Genomic DNA, 18769 nt, shown 5'->3' with positions numbered 1-18769 from the left:
TTCTGTTCACCACTGGACACTTTATAGACAGTATTAAAGGAGCTTTATTTGGACAGATTTTGATTTTATTATTTTGATTTCACAATATGTGGGCAGAAAACTGATATGATTGCTGTTTTAAAATAGAATTTTATCCCGTCTCATTTTTCATGTAAGATATTTAAGTATTGTGGCAGTTAAACCATAAACACAGACTTATAAAGCATCTAATCAGCTTCTCTTTCATAAAGAAGAACATCAATAAAACAATGGAGCACAAGCTTTAAAGGTTGGTCTGATAACATTATATTATGGGATTTGATCTGACAGTAAACTGTCCGTCTTCACTGCAGCTTTTAGTCTCCTCCTCCTGCTGCCAAATCATCTCCTCCACTTACCAGATGAGGCACAGTTCATGTCCATTTACTCCAACAGGAGTATTTGTGAAAAGGCCAACACTAAAAGGTTTGGACTGTGGTATTATATGTATAAATATTTTAAATCATGTGGTGCGATTTTAAATCACTGCAGAGTGATAAAGTACTGCATCAGAAAATAGAGCTGCAAACAGAAAAGGTAGAAGCTACATTAAGCCTACAAACAGTTAACTCAGTAATCCAGAGAGCTCGTACACTGTTGGACACACAGCCGGACCGATCTCTTTAATGTGTTGTTGGTATGAAGGAGTGCAGGTGGTGTGACTTTAAACAGAGACGAGGCTCGGTGCTGTACCTGTCTGAGGAGGGTCGGAGTCAGCCTCGGTGCTGCTGCTGCGCTCTAACCTCGGACCCCCACCCTCCTCCTCTGTGGCCATGGTTCTCTGGATGTTCTGGTACCTGCAGGATCAACGGCACGTTGTCAGAATAAAATATGACACGTAGCATTCTCTCACTTCTGAAGTGTTAAGCATCTAAATCACATCTAAATGTTTTCAAACCTGGGATAACTTTAAATAGATTACAGTTATGTGTAAGGTAAATATCCTGCATATTTTGTCATGATCTTTGTTGTTGTTGTGCATTGCACTGCAGTTCAAAATGACAGAGTAACTGGTTTGAGTTCCCTTTCCAGGCACCAGATGTCAGCCTAACTCCACTTTAGGAATTATAGTTTACAATACTGTAATGAGTGAGACTAAACTACTTTCCAGGTCAAAAAAGACTATCTGGTTGACAAAAACACAGCCAAACCTAACTTAATCAAATGTACAGTAAATAGTACATTGGATGCCTTTTGATATTTGCTCAGTAGTTAAGTATTTTAGCCAAAAATATCTGTTTACTGGTTCCAGGCACTTCACTGGACAATATTTATTTGTATTCTTATTTTATTTAATAAATACATGCACTGTATTTTATTTGGTGATGTTCAACAGTTAGATCAAAACTTTGCAAGCCAACATTGATCACAAAAATAATAATCATATCAGAAAAGTAGAAATTTGAATACTGTACAATTCCACGCTAACAGGGCAAATCAAGCTGCTCAGAAAGATGACGTTGTTTGGTAAATAATTTATCTTTACTCAACTACTTCCATTTTATATCACCTTATTAAAGGAAAATATTTCCTTCTCTTTACTCAGCAGATATTTTCCAGATGAAGTCTCTCGTAACTTTTAAGATGAGGATTTTACGACTGTACACAGAAAACCCATAACCACTTCATAATAGATGATACATTGTTCAAGAATGAACAACCCAAATGTATATACATTGATTGAATTTAGCTGACTAATTTTACTTTTGTTGATAATTATTTTTTATGGAAGTACACATATTTTAAATTCATTGATATGAAGGAATAAATTGGGAGATAAATGAAGCAGTTCCTGTAATTTCTGCTGTCCAACACTATGAACTGATTCCATTGGAGCTGTTTCTGTGTATTCCAGCCTGACCTCCGGTTGAGCTGCTCCATCTGCTGCGTGGATCCTGAGCGGGGGATGCCGTGGTTACACTTGCCGCCGTGGCTCGGCCTCTGCCAGGTGGTGGTCCGGTTGACGTGGTCCACATAGAAAACTCTGCCGTGGCTGTCGATACGAGCCTCCCAGTCTGCGGCCACAGAAAGGCGGTGGAGAATTAGACAAATGTATTAACCAAAGTACAGTTTGGGTCCAGTGTTGAGGATGAAATGGAATTGTATTCCAGTTATCTGGATGCCACTGGCCCTCAAGACTCTTGTTGTGAATCAATACTCATACTGTTCACTAAACAATCAATAGCCTCTGTGGAACCTTTACAGAGTTTAGTTTAAAAAATAATTTGATACAAAATCTGAGGAGCTCTTCCACTTGTACATAAATACAGATACAGTACATTATTAATATTAACAAAAAGAGTCCACAAAACAATTCATGACATACTTGCAACAGAAATTGATATACTGAGGTACATACAATAGTAGTGTTACTCATCTCAGTAACCTGTAATTTAATCAACTTTATGTATGACTGAAATATTAAATAAATCCTTACTTTCATGTTCATTCACTCTGCAGCTATATTATGTTGCTAATACACAGTCACTGGGTTTCTTCTTTTAAGAGAGGGAGGGATTTTTCAGATTTCTTCTACTTTGATGTTGTACATCACACAACCGAACCTGATTGGATAACTAATCCCTTCAGGCTGGGTTTGATGCCTTTGAGATCTTTTCTGACAAGGGATTGGTAATAATTCAAGGTAATAGAGCAAAACATTATTTATTCTTTTTGTTCAAAAATGTAAATCTTAAATACAGTGAGGGAAAACAGCAACTAAAGTACAGCAAATGTAAGTCAGCCCACACATTGTGTGCACTGGTGAAAAGTGCAAACTAGGACATTTCATTTAAAGATCAGTGGTAGAGCAACACAAATTCTTTGAGGGGAAAAAAAAGTAAATTATTTTTGGATTTATTTTTGGATCTTACTAATCAGAAAGAAAGAAAGAAAGAAAGAAAGAGCGAAATAACTTTACATGAATGCAATGACATTGTTGGATTTGGTTGACTTCACTGTCGCTCTGCTCCTGTTCAAATGTGGAGTGAAGGAGGGCGTCCTTAAGGTAGAAAAGCAGCTTTTTTAAGAGCTGATCAAATCCAAAGCAAACATTCAGGAAAGTGTGATGACTGCTGTGATACCGTTTAGTCTGGGCTCATTGTGTGCTGTGGGGAGATCTGAATTCATAAAATGTAACAGCATGCAGAAGCAGAGTTTGGAAGGTGCTGTGATTTTGGCAGTCTCATGAGTGATCTGGCTCCTAAATGGTCAGAGTGTGAATGCAGCAGACAAGAGCTACAGCTTCTCTCAGCTCTGACTAACTGCTGTGGGAGGAGGAAGAAGATGAAGACTGTCCCCTCAGGACAGAAAAAAACCTCTGTGATGTTTGTCACGACTGCTCTGTCTGCCCCCCCTCCACCACACACACGCACGCACGCACGCACACACACACACACACACACACACACACACACACACACACACACACACACACACACACACACACACACACACACACAGGTTTTGCCGCCCAGTTCCCTTCAGCCTGGTTTGATGTGACCTTACAAAGATGCTCCCCTGTTCCTCTCAGATTGAATGATTGCAATCAGCTCAAACACAGAGCGCAGCTGAGTGTCACTGAATGTAAATGAAGTCCTTTGACTGTGTGTTGTAAGTGTGTATCCAGTCCATGATGTCAGATGCTTGAACACAGACTAAATACGCACTGTGAGCTCCACATACTCAAGGTCAGAGAGGACATAATTCATATTCTGTAGGAGATTATTTCTGCAATTGACACAAGAATGTGAGATTTCTGAATTGTGCAATAAATAAATTTGATCTTGTTACTTGACATGTTTGAGCTCCACAGATGCTGTGCTGGAGGGGCGGTGATCTGAGTGGTGAAATGTCAGTATAACACGAATACAGATGAGCAGGAGTTTGTGACTTCACATCTGGTTTGTAGCCAATTGTGTTTAAATGCCGCTTATACAAGTAGAAAAAATAAATGTTGTATATATATATATAAAATTTGATGGACATTTAGTACTATTTTCTAACATTTAATGGACTAAATGATTAAAAAGAAAAAAAATCAACAGACAAACTGACAATTGGAAATTGACACAAAGAGCATTATACATAGTGACATTTGTTAATATGTGCAGACAGGCAGGTGTAAACCTGCATACCATCCGTGTACCTGGTACATGAGTATATTCATGAGGGAGCAGATCACAGCTGTGTCCTGCCGGGCAAACACCACAGTATTGTCCTTCATAACTTCTGAATCTGCATAAACATGGCCCCATTCAGGATTAATATTAAATCATTATGCTGAGATCATTGCAGAACAAAGTCTGTTAGTTTCTCTAAAAACTGTTGGTGTTCAAATTTTGTTCAGAGTCTGACCTTCTGCACATCCTGATATTCTGTCTCTGGCTGTTAAACAGTAATGTTAACTTCTGAGTGTTACGTCTATCAGCACATTCACTTGTGAGTTACACATTTTGGGAAATCTGATTATTAATATTTCCCAGAGTGAGATGAAAGGATAGATACTGCTCTCAGATCAGTGTGTTGAGGGCAGAGCTGCTGTCACAATGTGGTAAGTTAAACTAAGTATAAAGACTGGGAGCAGGGGGAACCTCTAGCCTGGCTCTAAACTGAAGAAAACCCCTCTAAAACTCACTAATTAACACTATGGGCAAGTTACCTGAAAACTGTAATCAGTTACACATTACACAGTAATCCCATTACTTTACAACTTACTGAGCAGCAAAGTTATGTTACATTAGTTTACCTTTGTGAGTCAGCTGAACTCCACTATATCCTTCATATGACATGTGAGAAATAGAAATTAGTTTTGACTAGCACGCAGTTCAACAGTTTGGAGTTGGTTTAGACTGGGTGATGTTCACGCAGCTCTTCAGAAGTGATAAACCTCAGCTGGACAGCCAAGAAGAATAGAAATATAGGTTTTATTTATATTGTTTGGCTGACCTCCAAATGCCAAAGTAAGTTTGAGTAACTTTGATGTAATTGATAGATTTAATGTTAAAATTCCTTGCAACTCTTTACTGAAAAAGAGTCCCCGCGCTGCATTCCTACCCAACGCTGCCAATTATCACTTTGGGCCAGATTTACTAAGATCTCAAATAGTTCCAAAAGTTTGCACATTTATTTTGCACCTGTTTTTCGGGTGATTTAATGAAGCGTCACTTACGTTTAAATGAGGTGCCTGCTTGTGTTAAAAGTGATTCCAGCCGGTAAAAAACAGAGCGCCCGCAAAAGGAAAAAGAAATCTGACTGCATTAAAATAAAAAAAATCTAAATATAACAAGAGCAAAAAGCTATATGGGTATCAGTGAGGAAGTCAATGCTGTGGGAAAAACAAAAAGATGGCAAGATATTAGACGAAAAAAACGGCTAAATAATAAAACGTCAGCAAATAAAACAGGAGGGACGGTGGATGATACGCTTCTAACAAACACTGAGCAGCAGATCCAGCTCTTTCTTTGATGAGCAGCTGACTTTGTTTCATTCAGTGCCTCGCGAGTGGAAGGGAACCTCATGAAGTCACCAGTGAATTCTGTGGGACACATTCAGGACCTTGGACAGCACACCTAAAAAACGGGACTGGGAGGGAAATCCAAGCAGAGATACGCTGGAACGACCCAGAGGCAGGACAATGCTGAGTCGTAAGAAGTTCTGTCATTGCTGGTGTTGCGTGGCTCTTCTTTGTTTTTGGCTGTCAATCATCATTCAGTTCATTCAATAACTCAGAAATGTCATTGCTGAACAAACGTCTGAATAATTTTGGCCTCTGACATCTCAGAAATGTTTTGAGAAAATTTGGTAAGAGCAGTAAGTAAGTAAGAACAGATGTCTCTCCTAATGTTCATATGTAATGATTAATACGTGCCTTTCAGTCGTAGTAAAATAAACACACACTCACTTCTCCTGTTTCTCCTTTCAGGTTTAGTAAATATCGTTGCGGGTGCTAAATGTATGTATTTGCATTTCCCCTCCCAGTATTTTGCACGTTCAAGTAGAAATGCCCAATATTACATATGCAGGCAGGCAAACACGCAAAATGGACAGCGTGTGTTAAACTGCACATTTAAAAGAATCCTCACAGCACATCGTTAGTAGATCAGCTTGGACATTTATTTGCAGGTGAAGTGAAGTTTGCACGTGATTTTACACATGTGAACCTTTAGTAAATCAGGCCCTTAGTATCTTGTGGTTTTAAGTGTTAAGAGTTATAAGGGGACCTTTTCACTTTTCCACTTGTGGAAAAATGCAAAACAACCAGATAGAGGTGTTCTTGAGGTGTCTGTATTTTAGAAGGTGATAAACCACTGCTGTATAAATCAAAAGAATCAGACAGCTAACTGTGCATCAATGTATGACAAAAAAAAAAGAGTTAACAAACTGTGTAACGGAAACGACACTCTGATTAGGGCACTCAGTTGAATGATGATGTAACAGCTAAGTGAAGTTTGAGCCTTTCTGGGAGCTGACCTTCCTGCTCTTAATAAGCTGAGACCAGCAAGACATCCAAACCCAACACTGAGAGCAAATCCACTGTGAAGCACGCAGCAGAAAGTCGAATAAAGCTTTACATTTAAAGCTCAAAGAGAGTGCAGGCAGGGAGAGTGTGATGAGGATGACAGCAAACACAGAGGAGATGGAACATGTTTGGAAAGCAAACACAGGGGCAGCATGCACACACAGACAGCCACAATAAGTGCACACCAAGGATGAGACTCCAGAGTAAGACTGGGAGCTGTAGTTCTTACTTGGAGGTAAGGCTTGGTCAGTGGCAGCAGGAAAATGGTTTAGGTCATGGCTGGGTCGCTGGACTGGAAGATGGCCAACAGGAGGGGGGAAGCCTGAGCCTACAGGACACCAGAGAGACAGTACGGGAGAAATCACCATCCTGTCGGCATCTCCATGATCTGCCACACTAAAAGCCTGTATCTCCTGGAATTCTGTTCATACAGCGGATGACTTCAAATGTCACACACTCTGTAGCGTCAAGGAAAGCCGAGGGTGTGAAGGTTGTAGGTGTGGCGTGTAGATTAGTTGATTAATGAATCAAGAGAAAATGTATTACCAATTAGTTTGCTATTGGATTTGCTGCTTTGTTTTATCTGACATGTTTTACTTGTATATCATCTTGATGTTTTATAAGCCCATACAATTAATTGGTTGAACAATCATTAATGAAAATATTCATTGGTTTCCTGTTTACAGATCCAGCAGCAACAAGAGCACGGATTTAGATCGCCATCTATGGCCACCTGGTAAACCTCAGTATTTAATGCTCCACTGTGTTCCACTGCAAAATCTAAGACTTGATCACCACTGTTGATGCACAGTTGGCACTGTGCATCCTGGGAGATCGATCAGGAGTGGACAGTTCACACCTAGCATCATCATGCGAGTGACCAGATCTCACTTCCCCTCTCCATATGCAAATTAATATGTGTATCAAGTACGTTGTAAATAAACAAGCAAATAAACAAATGAACAGAAACGGAAGGAGAAAATCGAAGAGACAGGCATTTAGTCTCATTTTAATGCGGCATCTATTAGAAATTAATGTTGTATTTTACATTTGTAAAAGTCTTAATGCTTGAGTTTATAATTTACAACCTTCAGACTTCAGATTATTGAATTATTACAGCAGGTGTGAGAGGATCGGGCTCTGCGCTGCGGTGGATAAATGAACCGTGGGAGGGAGCGGCGGATCTTCCACATCTGTGCTTGGCATAATGACACAGGATTATTTTTCAAATAACAAAAAAATAAATGTAAGAGGAGCAGACAGTCGCCTTCAGGTGTAGAAAGTGTTGTAGAAGAGAACAGAAACAAACATAATGTAACAAACCTACTGGTGACAGTTACACGTGGAAGAACCGCGTCAGATACGAGCACAGGATGTCACATGTCTCTGAGTACTGCTTCCTGTCTTTCTATTTCTAATGCAGATGACATCAGTTGATTAGGATGTGTTCACATGGCTAAAACAATGTGTTCATATGTGTCTGAGAGCACCTCTGAATGTGGCCTGAGCAGATCTCAATGCATCCTTTGCATTTACACCTGTACTTTGATCTCACCCAGGTTGAATGGTAATGATCAGCCTATATGAATATTCCCTTAAACAATACACAGGGTGCTGTGAAGCATTGTTTATACAGAAAATACTGATTGAGTGCAGGCACTAAACATAAATCCAGAGTTTTGCAGAACTGTCAAAAAAGTTGACGTCAAACATGATATTACACTTATTTCCCTCTGATCTGCATACTCGTTGGCTACCAGCAATCTCTTTTGAACTTATCTCCGACAGCTTTCCTATCAGCTTTTAAAAAGTATCTTACGGACTGAATGTATGATCAGGATGAGGAAAAATATGCGTTAATGCAAAATGGAAATACACACAACATGCTTTGAGACGGGGATATGTGGAAGATCAGCTGGAGCCAGTTTGGTGGAAATGTAATCCATACAATGCCATCACATTAATGAGGAAGCATCCCACCCCACTGGGAAGACACAATATCACCGAAGCAGAGACACTGTGGTAGCAGCTGTTAAATGTCTCGTAAATGAGTGGATACATGATTGCAAAAGGCTGCAACATCAGTGTTCTCACAGCAGGTTGGACGGTGGGAGAAAAAACACACAACAGACAGAACTGCATCACGATGACTGAAATACCTTCCAGACAAAAAGCTGAAGCAACGCTGGCTTCACAATATCTACAACATAACTGCAGCAAAAGTATTTATTCTACCTCATATCAGAGAATATAGAAGACACAACACATGACTGCAGCCCTTGAGGTTATAGCAGCAGCATCTTCCACACTTACCCGAGTTATCTGCCAAAAATGTGAACTTGTTACAATATGGAAAACAAAACAGAATGTACATAATTACTTAGTGTACATGCAAAGCAAAAGTAGATGGTTTCATATGATCTGGACAGATTAAGATCAGTGGGGCAGTTTGATAACCTCTTGGTCAAAAGAGATAGGTTGTAAATCTGGTCACCTTCACCCACTGTTGCCTCACAGCTGCACATTCATATGTGCACAACTCAATTTGGTGTACTTAAATATGACAATTTACGTACCAACCGTTGTCAGTCTGCAGGGAAAACAACTGTCAGTGATCTAGAAAGATAATCACAACATTCAATGCTGCTCCACACATTACTTCAGTATCACCGTGTAAAACTATCTAGTTCTGACTTCATCCAATCAATTACAGACATTTGCTTTCTTATATAAACCAAACCATCCGACACTTGTGTTCGTCCCACTTGTTTGGGCCATTTTATAGAAGGAATTTCCGGCCCATTCACTGAACTGTTAGTGAGCAGTTTTCCTGGGTTTGGCCCCATTTGAGAGGTGGCACTGATCCCTGTTCTCAAGGAACTCACAGGTTGACCAGGGTCTGTGCTTGCTGAGCAGAGTGTGTGACGTGCTACAAACACAACTAGCAGAAACTATAATTTGAGAACGCTGGAAAAGATTTTTGGGAAAAATCGCAGAGAAATGATGTCTTCCCCACTGTCAGCTTTTAAAAGCATGTCTCATCCTTTCCCGTTGGTAAAATTAAGTGGAAAGCTGAACTCATCACCTTTGCCCTAAAATCGTACAAAGGTTCATTTATTGAGGTTATGGGAAGCTTCACGTAACTATGAATAACCTTGGTATTTATAGTGTTGTTCTAACTTAGTAATCGTAAGAGCCCTTGAGGTTCACTGAAAGGTTTGTGTTGCTATAAATACGGCCCCTGAATAAAACATGTATGACCGGGAAATGAGATTAGGAGTAAACCAAAGTTGTATATTTAGTGTGTATTTAATTTAATAGGATTATTTTCTATGGGAAAACGTGTCGTTGCATTTGATCTTTTTTAATGACATGAATGGCAACTGAAATTATGTGACGATTTAAATTCCGGCCTGTGACATGATGACATCACAGATTCACTTCATCATTAAGCTCCGACTGACTCTTGTTTTTGAGTTGCTGTGCAGGACAGAGCCGACAGGGTCGACACGAACTCCAACAGCTTTACACAAAAATAACTTTTCACAGCAACACCCTTGTCTTTAAATAGCTGCAGCGCCACTCTTACCACAACATTACTCGTGCACTTCCTTGTTTACTCTGCTGCAAATTGGTCTGTGACCGAGTTCACATCACGCTAGAGGAGATGGAAAACCTTCATCTCATCTTCTCAACACCCACACCCAAAATCATTTGCACTTATGATTCAAAAAAGGACTTGTAAACTCAGCACAGCGCCCATAATTTGATCGGAGCTATTTCAATTTGTGTGAATGCATCACATCTGTCTATCAGGCCTGGATGAACTTCATGGCTTCGTCAGACTCTACAAAAAAATCTCAAATGGCACAAAAAAAAGAGCACTAACCCAAGTCTTAAATATACATAAAGGGTTTCCAATAATCACACACTGTTGTGATCATTAATATTTAATCAAAAAGCAACATATCAGATCAGATGTATATGAAAATACCAAAGTAGAAGGAAAAAATAAATAATCCTCTCTGGCTGCATTGTGTGAGTGTGTTTTGATGGGACCAGGAGGGGGAAAATGAACAAACCTGGCAGGAAGTCTGGCATGGCTGTGATTCTATTTCAGAGGAGTGGAACTTCATTTTGTTTCTGCAAAACTGTGTGTGTCTGCGTGCTTGCTTGTGTGTGTGTGTGTGTGTGTGTGTGTGTGTGTGTGTGTGTGTATGTGTCTGTGACCTACTTTTTTTTTTTATCAGAGTGCATAACAGTCCTCATTTAAAATGTACAAATATAAACATATCAAGGCCAGTCAATCTCAGTTTCCTGCAGGTCATATACAGCAGCTAAAACCAGAGACAGTAACAACTAACCGTCTGTTTTTCTTCTGATACTTCAAGCTTTTTCAATTACAACGTAAGCAATTTCTCTTTTTTCAAGAATGTTACTTTTATTTAGATCTGTACAAATGTTACTGATATTCTGGAAGTAATTTGCTCCTGCCCCCCCCCCCCTCTCTCTCTCACACACACACACACACACACACACACACACACACACACACACACACACACACACACACACACACACACACACTCCCCCCAAACAGTAAACGAAACGTTTCTCGGTTTTCGTCGAGTTTTCATCAGTGTTTCGGTGGCACCCTCAAACTGAGCCTTGTCAGAGGCGTTATAAACAATTTACAGAAATGTTTGTGAAGGTTTGAGCTTGCCTCTTTAGCCTACACCTACGCTGCAGAGTTAGAGACAGTCAAAGCTCGTGACCAAACACAAACACGCTGGAGGGTGTCCTTTTATATTCTGGCTGTCAACTATCTGTAAGTGGCCTCGACATAGACACTATTAGGTTGTTTGAGATACAATGAACTGTGTCGAAATAAATTGACCAAATGTTTAATTTCTTTGTTTGTCAATATCCGACACATTCAGAATTATTACCACTTGTAAAAGTTCTATTTTAAAAGGCCAGTTTTGTGTTTCTCTGAAATATAGTGCAGTGCTAACAGTGTTACTCATTGCATTCTTTGTCAGCTATCATAAATGTCTGACAACTAGGGGCTTGAACTAACAACTACTTGTCAACAAGGAGAATATTTCCCCAGCACCAATTCCATCGGTAGTACAACAGAGTCATTTGGAGTTGAGGGTAAAAGTATTGAGTGATATTTGTGTGGCAATGCTGTTTCAATACACGGACGCCAAGTATTGACAGTTTGACTGTGAGTCAATTGCTATCAAGCTACCAATTGATAAAACTTTAAACTTCCTGCAGATTTTTCACATTAAAAACCCAAAATGCAAATGAGGATTCAAGCCATTGAAAGTTGTAGATTATTTGGAATGTGAAACACCTGTCTTAGAATTGTTGAATTTGACTGATAGTAAATTATCAGATTGACAATCGTGGAAGCATGGCATGACCCTTATTGTTTTTATCAAATAAACTTAGGTGATATTCTAAGTTTACATATAACATATATAAAGGCCACTATTTGAGAAGTATCTGGCTATATGGCTGTAGTCAGTTAAATCATTTTACAAGTTCCAATCAATTAGTGACTTGCTCAAGATCATTAAGTTTGGCAGTTTGCAACGTTATTTCCTTTTTTAATCTTTAAATAATGATTTAAGAATTGAACTTACAAAAAAAGTATATAAAAAGTTAAGTTTTTGTTGCCATTTTTTGAAAGTTGACAATACAAAACAGGCCAGGTATAAATACGCATGAAGACTCCTTGCGGTTGTTGTGTATTTTGCTGTTGTGTAGTATGTGCCTTAACATTTAGGTTAGGTTAGGTTAGGTTAGGTAGTTACTTTATTAATCCCCGAGGGGAAATGTTTTCGCTACAGCAGCATACAGGAAGCAATAAGATAATAATAGAATAATAGAAAGCAATACAATAGCAGTAAGATAGCAGCAATTTAGCTACTGGGACTTGTATTCAGATTTATAATCTTATCATATTCCACCTCACATTTACATTTACTTCATTATTTATAGTTTCCATTTTGTGATTGGCCAGACTCTTGTCAGTGTTTGCACTTTACACACAATCCAAGCAGTTGGTCAGAAAACAAAGCCTGCTGCTGCTGTATGAGCCCGGGATGTAAATCCAACGCTGATGTGTTGCTTTCTGAACTTCTGCTAAATTTCTCTGCTCTTATCTGAAAGGATGTCAGTGAGTTTTAACCCAGAATGAAGCTGAGACTTCAGCAGACCACCGATAAAAAGATCATGTTTAATCTCACCGATGCTGTTCCTGTCACTGGGCCCGGCCACAGCTGGCTCCCCCTGCTCTCCTCTCCTGGCCTCCTTCCACCTGCCCGTCCTCCTCTCCTCTCCTGCCCCTTCCAGCTCCTGGCCCTCAGGGCTGTGACCCACGTCAGGTACTGACTCAAAGGCGCTCTCCTCATCTTCATCTTCGTCCTGGGAGGAGAACACGGTGCTGCCGGAGAGTCGGTTGCTGTCCACTGAGGAGAGGCGGGTATGGCTGCAGAAGCGATTCCTCCCCTCGTAGCCTGAGTTGCTGTAGCACGACGTGCTGTAACAGGAGGTGCTGTAGCAGGAGGTGCTGTAGCAGGAGGTGTCACAAAACTCACACTCGTTTTCACCCGGAGCTCTGTGGGTGCTGCCGCCGACTCTCCTCCCTTCTCCGTGACTGGAATCCCCCTCCTCACTCTCCAGGCAGGAGGGAGAGATCCTCCTGCCTGCTGCATGACCGACTCCAACTCCCTCTCCTTCCAGGAGCTGGTTCAGCTCAGAGAGGCGCTCAATGGAAAGGCTGCGAGGCAGAGAACGCCGGCAGCAGGGGCCTGGACACTCAGGAACCTGCGAGAACATACATAAATTAGTTATCATTACATTAAAGGGGAGAAGTTGGTTGGCCTGACATATTTGGATTTCAAAATCATACACCGTGGTAGAATTACCACAAAATCCTCCACCGCTTTCTAAAAGAAATAATAAAAGTAACATTTTGTTTGTTTGAGTTTTTAAAGTCAATTTACAGGCTGTAAAACGTTCAATCACAAAACAAAAAAAGGATTTAAACCTTTAAAAGAGTAGAAAACAACAGCAACACAATGGCCACGTCTGAGGAAAGAAAAATAACCTAAATTGTGATGTACAACAACAAAACACTTTCTATTGGTGGAACTCTAAAAATTGTTTTTGGAACAGCAGATAAAAATATATATATAATTATATTTTTGTCATACATAAATAGTCAACAGCCAGGTTTGGTCAGGATTCTTACTAGACACTGGGAGACACAGAGAGGGAAGAAGCAGAGGTCTGGGAGGACACATGTCCGGCCAGAGCTAGGAAGAAGGACTTGGAAGGAACCACTGATCAAAGGGAAGTAAAGGATATCTGACTAGGAAACACTGGAAACAAAGACATTTAATTTTGATCAATATTGTAATTCTTTTGAGTTTATTAAACCTTATTCTCCTTTTAACTTGGGTCTTTGACAAGAAAATAAAGCTGGCTTTTGTTTTGAAACCTTGTGTTTTTGCTTGTTCTCTCAGTCATACTGCACTGCCTCCCCTTACGCTGCCATAGCGTGGCATCACAATATATGACTTATTGTTAAAAAGGTACACTTTCAGTGATTGAAAACTTTTTCAGTTTTCAGTTTCCTACTCCCCATAGAATGACATCTGTTTGTTTGCCAGTTTCTGTGGTACAAGCATCAACTAATTCAGTAACAAGCTATGTGCCCTATGTTATTTACAAGCTCATCACTGTCCCTACCTGAGAGGGAGACAGGGTCGTATCTTCATCTTCCTCGTCCTCCTGCCCCTCCTCCTCTTTAGACGTTTTAAGCGTGGGCGATGTGGCATTGGTGTCCAGAGTAGTGCTGCTGTTGTCTCCCTCTCCGGTCTGCTCATCCTCCTGGCTGGGTGCTCTCTGCTGGGCCGAAGGGAGGCTGTGGAGGAGGTGGTGAATCCGGATGTAGTGGGATCGCGGTGTCTCTAGCTCGCCGCAGGCCGACGCAATTACCGTCTCCAGCTCTGACACTGGGAGAGAACAGGGGCGGTTTTTACGGCGCGAGGGAGCATTGGAGTTGTAATTTGAGAAGATGGTCGGGCAGGAATAGGGAGCACAGCTTCTTTCTCCTCCCTCTGTTGCCTCCTGTGGCCCTTCAGCCGGGTCTGCTGGGGCGTCTTGGGTTACAGTGTTTTCCTCTGAGGGAGCCTCCACCGCGGTGGCCCCATCTTGTGTCACTACGGCAACAGGGTTGGGAGAGTCTGTCTCGGGTTGTGTTTCATCACCGACCTCGTTTCCTTCTAATGTCACCTCCTCTTCTGTCTGTGTTGCAGACTCCTCTCTCAGCTCCTCTCGTCCTTCCTCCTGCTGCCCCTCCTCCCTTCCATCCTCATCTCCCCCCACGTTGCTGCTCTCCTGCTGTTCAGTGGCGGCCCCCTCCTCTTCCTCCTCCTCCTGCTCCTGCTCCACCTGAGGCTCAGCGGTCGGGGGTTCCTCCCTCACTGTGCTCTCCTCTTCCGCGGTTCCTTGCTCCACCTGTGTTGTTGCCTCGCCCTTCTCGTTCTCAGGAGGTTGGACTTCCTCCGGCGGGGAGGCTGATGCTTCTGAGGTCTCAGCATCAGGAGGGGCATCCAGTGGGAGATCAGGCATGTCGGGACCCACACTCAGTGTGTCATCGTCAGGTGCCTCATTTGCATGGTTTACATCGGCTCCGTTTTCCACCTCCGGGCAGGCTGCCTCTATGACTAGAGAGACTTCCTCATCATCTGAGAGAGGAAGAAGAAATGTTTGTATCACTGTTCAGCAAATTCACTTTTGACAGTTGCTGCCTTCAAACTGTTTGTTTTGCAAGGGCACCATCGCTGCATCGTGACGAGCGTTGCCCAAGACAGTTATGATTAAGTTAACAAAATACGTGTAGTGTTTTTTTCCCCCTATAGTAGAATGATAAGTGGGTGCAGCTAGACATGACCTGAGGACATTCATTCGACTTCACTCAGCTCACTGTGGAGACGCTACAGATGTTATACTCCTTTTTTGAAAACCTGGAAACAGACTTTAAGTGTAAAATCTGTGAAGTTTCCCTTTAAAAATGGCAGAGCTAAATTAATTCCCTACTTTGTCTTTTGCATGGTCTCATCATGACATTCTAAGCAGCTAGACGTTTGCATAACAAATACATTTTTGGATTAAATGTAATTAATACTTCTGTAACTTTACAGATATTGTTCGGACTGTTTTTTAAATATGCTGCTCGGAGGTTTTGTTTTTAATTTGGAAAAAGGCACATTAATATAGTTTTGGCTTTGCCAGATAAATAATGAGGCGCTCCTTTAAAAATACATTGAATATTATTGTCAACAATATATTTTATTCCTTTTTCTGTTAATGTGTGAACACAAATTATTGTTCTTTTCATGCTGGTCTTTGTAGCACTGAAAGGCAAGAAGCATGAAACACAGAGATTCACCTTTGTGATATTTTAGTTTATCCAATAGTTGACCTCCCTTTTTTCCCAAACTCACAAGTTCCATTTGAAGGCAGCAACTAGAATAGTAGGTATATCTTAATAATCCCAAATCATTACTCAAAGAAAACTAAGTAAAGAAAACTAATATCTGCAGACTACAGTATTTAATAACTGGAAGTCAAACGTCTAACACCAGGTGACATATAGCAAGAACCCTCCTCCCAAACTGTTTCCTGTTGACATTGCACTGGCATACTGAAGAGATATTAATTTATATAAATTAAAAAAAAAAAAAAAAAAAATACAGGGGGAGATAAAAAAAAAAGAAAAAAAAAGCACTGTTGTTGAAGCCTTGAGCGTTTCAACAAGGATCAACAGTGATCATGTGAACAGCGAGGGGAGATAGCAGGTAGCATGTGTGTCTATGCTGTGAGATGGGATGATGCCTTGTGTACCTGGGTGAATAGACGAGCTCAGCTCAAAGCGGAACTGCAGCTGGCCACAGACATGATCTGTGGGCAACCTGCGACCCAGCGAGTAACTCACTACTCGATCTCTGTGGACAAAAGACAGAGACAGACAGAGGACAAATTAAAGAGGGCTGAGAGACTCAGCAAGAAAATGACAGAAGTGAAATTGCAGAAGTAGTAATCATATTTTTTGATCAGAAAAGCAAGCATAAATGGAAATATCGGCCCTAGTGAAGAAAGAGATGCTAAAATCAGACGGTCACGTGAGATTTAAAGTGTCTCCATCCGCCCACATCATCCACCTCATCATCTGTCTGTGTGAGTCACACACAAAATGTCCCCGGCCCTTATGGACCTGAATCATCAGGCACAAACAGCCAAACTGCGGCTGATGACAGATGTGCTGCTCTCAACTTCAAACAGTAAAAACCTCTGGATGAGTGTGTATGCTGTGTGTGTGTGTTTTACCCGATGGCATGTTTTTCCAGTAGCCTCTGAACAGGGACCGACAGCTTCCCCAGGAAGCGCTTGATGATCGGTCGACTCTTGGCAAACTTATCCTTCACCTCGATTTCCAGGACGTCGGTGGGCAGAGACACAAAGTTAAACCTCTGTGGGAACAGACAGACACAGAGGAGATGACATGTTAAGAGTCAGAACGCTCTGTGATATTTGTGAGTGCACAACAAGGTCATTAAGATCTCAGATGTTTTGGCCAAACATCTCTCCTACAAGCTGTCCAAAAAATATCTGAATAATCTGGAGAAGATATGTTTGGTGGGTAGCCTAACGTGTAACATATGGAAATATTTAACAAAACACATTATGTTTATACTGGATGTGTCTGGAAAGCATTTCATCAATGTTTGACTAAATAATTCAATTATTTAGTCATTAGTATTGCGTTTTTTTTTCTTTTCTCCCAACAATATCCACATCCAGCTGCTAAAGAATGATAAACATTTTTATGATTATGTTTCAGCACATCAAAGCACTTGGATAAGACGAGTGAAAGACTGCGGTTGTGGTTAAATATTGAACAGCTCTGTTGCTGTGTGTTCAGACCGAACTTGAAGGGAATGTTAGAGGCAGCACAAAAAGTCAGTGGAAAGACACCATTAAAGGCAGATTGGGCCAAAGCCAAAGACACAGAGCAGAAAAACACTTCAGCTTTATGAATCTGCCTCATGAACTTACAGTGAAAAAAAAAGAGGAAAAAGAACAGAGGAAAACAACAGGAGGAACTGGAGCTGTTGTGGAGTAAAGAGGCAGACGTAAACATACTTAGGTAAAATTTCTGCAGACAAGCAGACCAGCTTCCAGTGAAGGTAAAGTCATAGTGGGGGTTTGGAGGGAAAAAAACTGTCCATCTGTCAAATATAAGTGAATCACAAAAGTCAAATATTTGCTTTGCGGATGCGGATGGTGATTCTGGTCTGTAAACTTTGAGTATCTTCTACGGGGGGTCCGATCAATCGGCCACCGATCATGATCGGCACAGTATTAGCCATAAGAAGTTTGATCGGTGGTCGCTAAAAAGGCCCATCAGAGGAGCTGATCACATGACATAAAAGCTAAAATGGCTTCTCTGGTCTGTAAGTACATCCAAGTGTCTGAAAAAGTTTTTATTTTTCGTATTAATAAAAAAAAGATACTGCTTTCTAATATTCTGGCCGTCGGACGGCAGCAGCAGAACGTTGATGTAGAGGAGCAAGCGGCTCTGAGCTGCAGAGGAAGCACCACGAGCTGCTCCTTGCATGCTCCGTCTGCTGAATTGCTGGATGAAGATGGGGAACATCAGCAGCAGATGTTCTTCTACCTACCGCAGCCAGATGTCATGTGAAGCGGACAGCTGCCTGTTTTTTGGCAGGACAAAATAAAAGTGACTTTCCCGGTCATGCACAAGCAACAGGAGACTGCACATGGAATATGTTGCACATGCTGCATAAACATTTGTCAATTAATGATAGTTTATAATTTCTTCATTTTTAATACAACAGTGTTGTTAAGAATATTTGAATAAGTAAATACACAATAACGAGAACGTTTCAAATAGGCCCTGTGATCAAAGATCGGCCTGAAAAATCCTGATCAGAGCACCCTTAGTATCTTCCAGAACCCGGTGGATTCTGTCTTCATACAGTCTCTAAATTTAAATTCTTTAAACTTTGGTGAGAAGAACCTTTTGAAATGAGGTTAGGCATCCCTGTGGCAGCCCACTGGGACTGAACTGATGGCTGAAATATTCAGGTTTTTGAAGGCACTAACAAAGAAACTAAAGCAGTGTGA

General features: G+C 41.0%; 1 protein-coding gene across 6 annotated transcripts in view; it reads right to left on the bottom strand.

Moving 5' to 3' along the window:
• Window positions 1–18769, bottom strand: part of LOC138199293 (E3 ubiquitin-protein ligase HECW1) — a 79347-nt gene that overhangs the window by 20588 nt on the left and 39990 nt on the right. For 4 of the 6 annotated variants that reach the window (XM_069151254.1, XM_069151253.1, XM_069151255.1 and 1 more), the window contains 7 exons: window positions 16949–17091; window positions 16466–16566; window positions 14306–15306; window positions 12799–13378; window positions 6768–6866; window positions 1880–2033; window positions 712–815 (listed from right to left, as the gene is read on the bottom strand). In XM_069151254.1, the coding sequence (XP_069007355.1) occupies window positions 712–815; window positions 1880–2033; window positions 6768–6866; window positions 12799–13378; window positions 14306–15306; window positions 16466–16566; window positions 16949–17091 (2182 nt within the window). The remainder of the gene's footprint in view (window positions 1–711; window positions 816–1879; window positions 2034–6767; window positions 6867–12798; window positions 13379–14305; window positions 15307–16465; window positions 16567–16948; window positions 17092–18769) is intronic. The other 2 variants (XM_069151258.1, XM_069151257.1) reach the window with 1 other exon arrangement.

This window comes from Embiotoca jacksoni, unplaced genomic scaffold (genome assembly GCF_022577435.1).
Source record: "Embiotoca jacksoni isolate LCO1_2020_lvr unplaced genomic scaffold, fEmbJac1.0.p SCAF_17, whole genome shotgun sequence".
NCBI lineage: Eukaryota > Metazoa > Chordata > Actinopteri > Embiotocidae > Embiotoca > Embiotoca jacksoni.
This window is presented reverse-complemented; position numbering and strand designations above follow the sequence as displayed.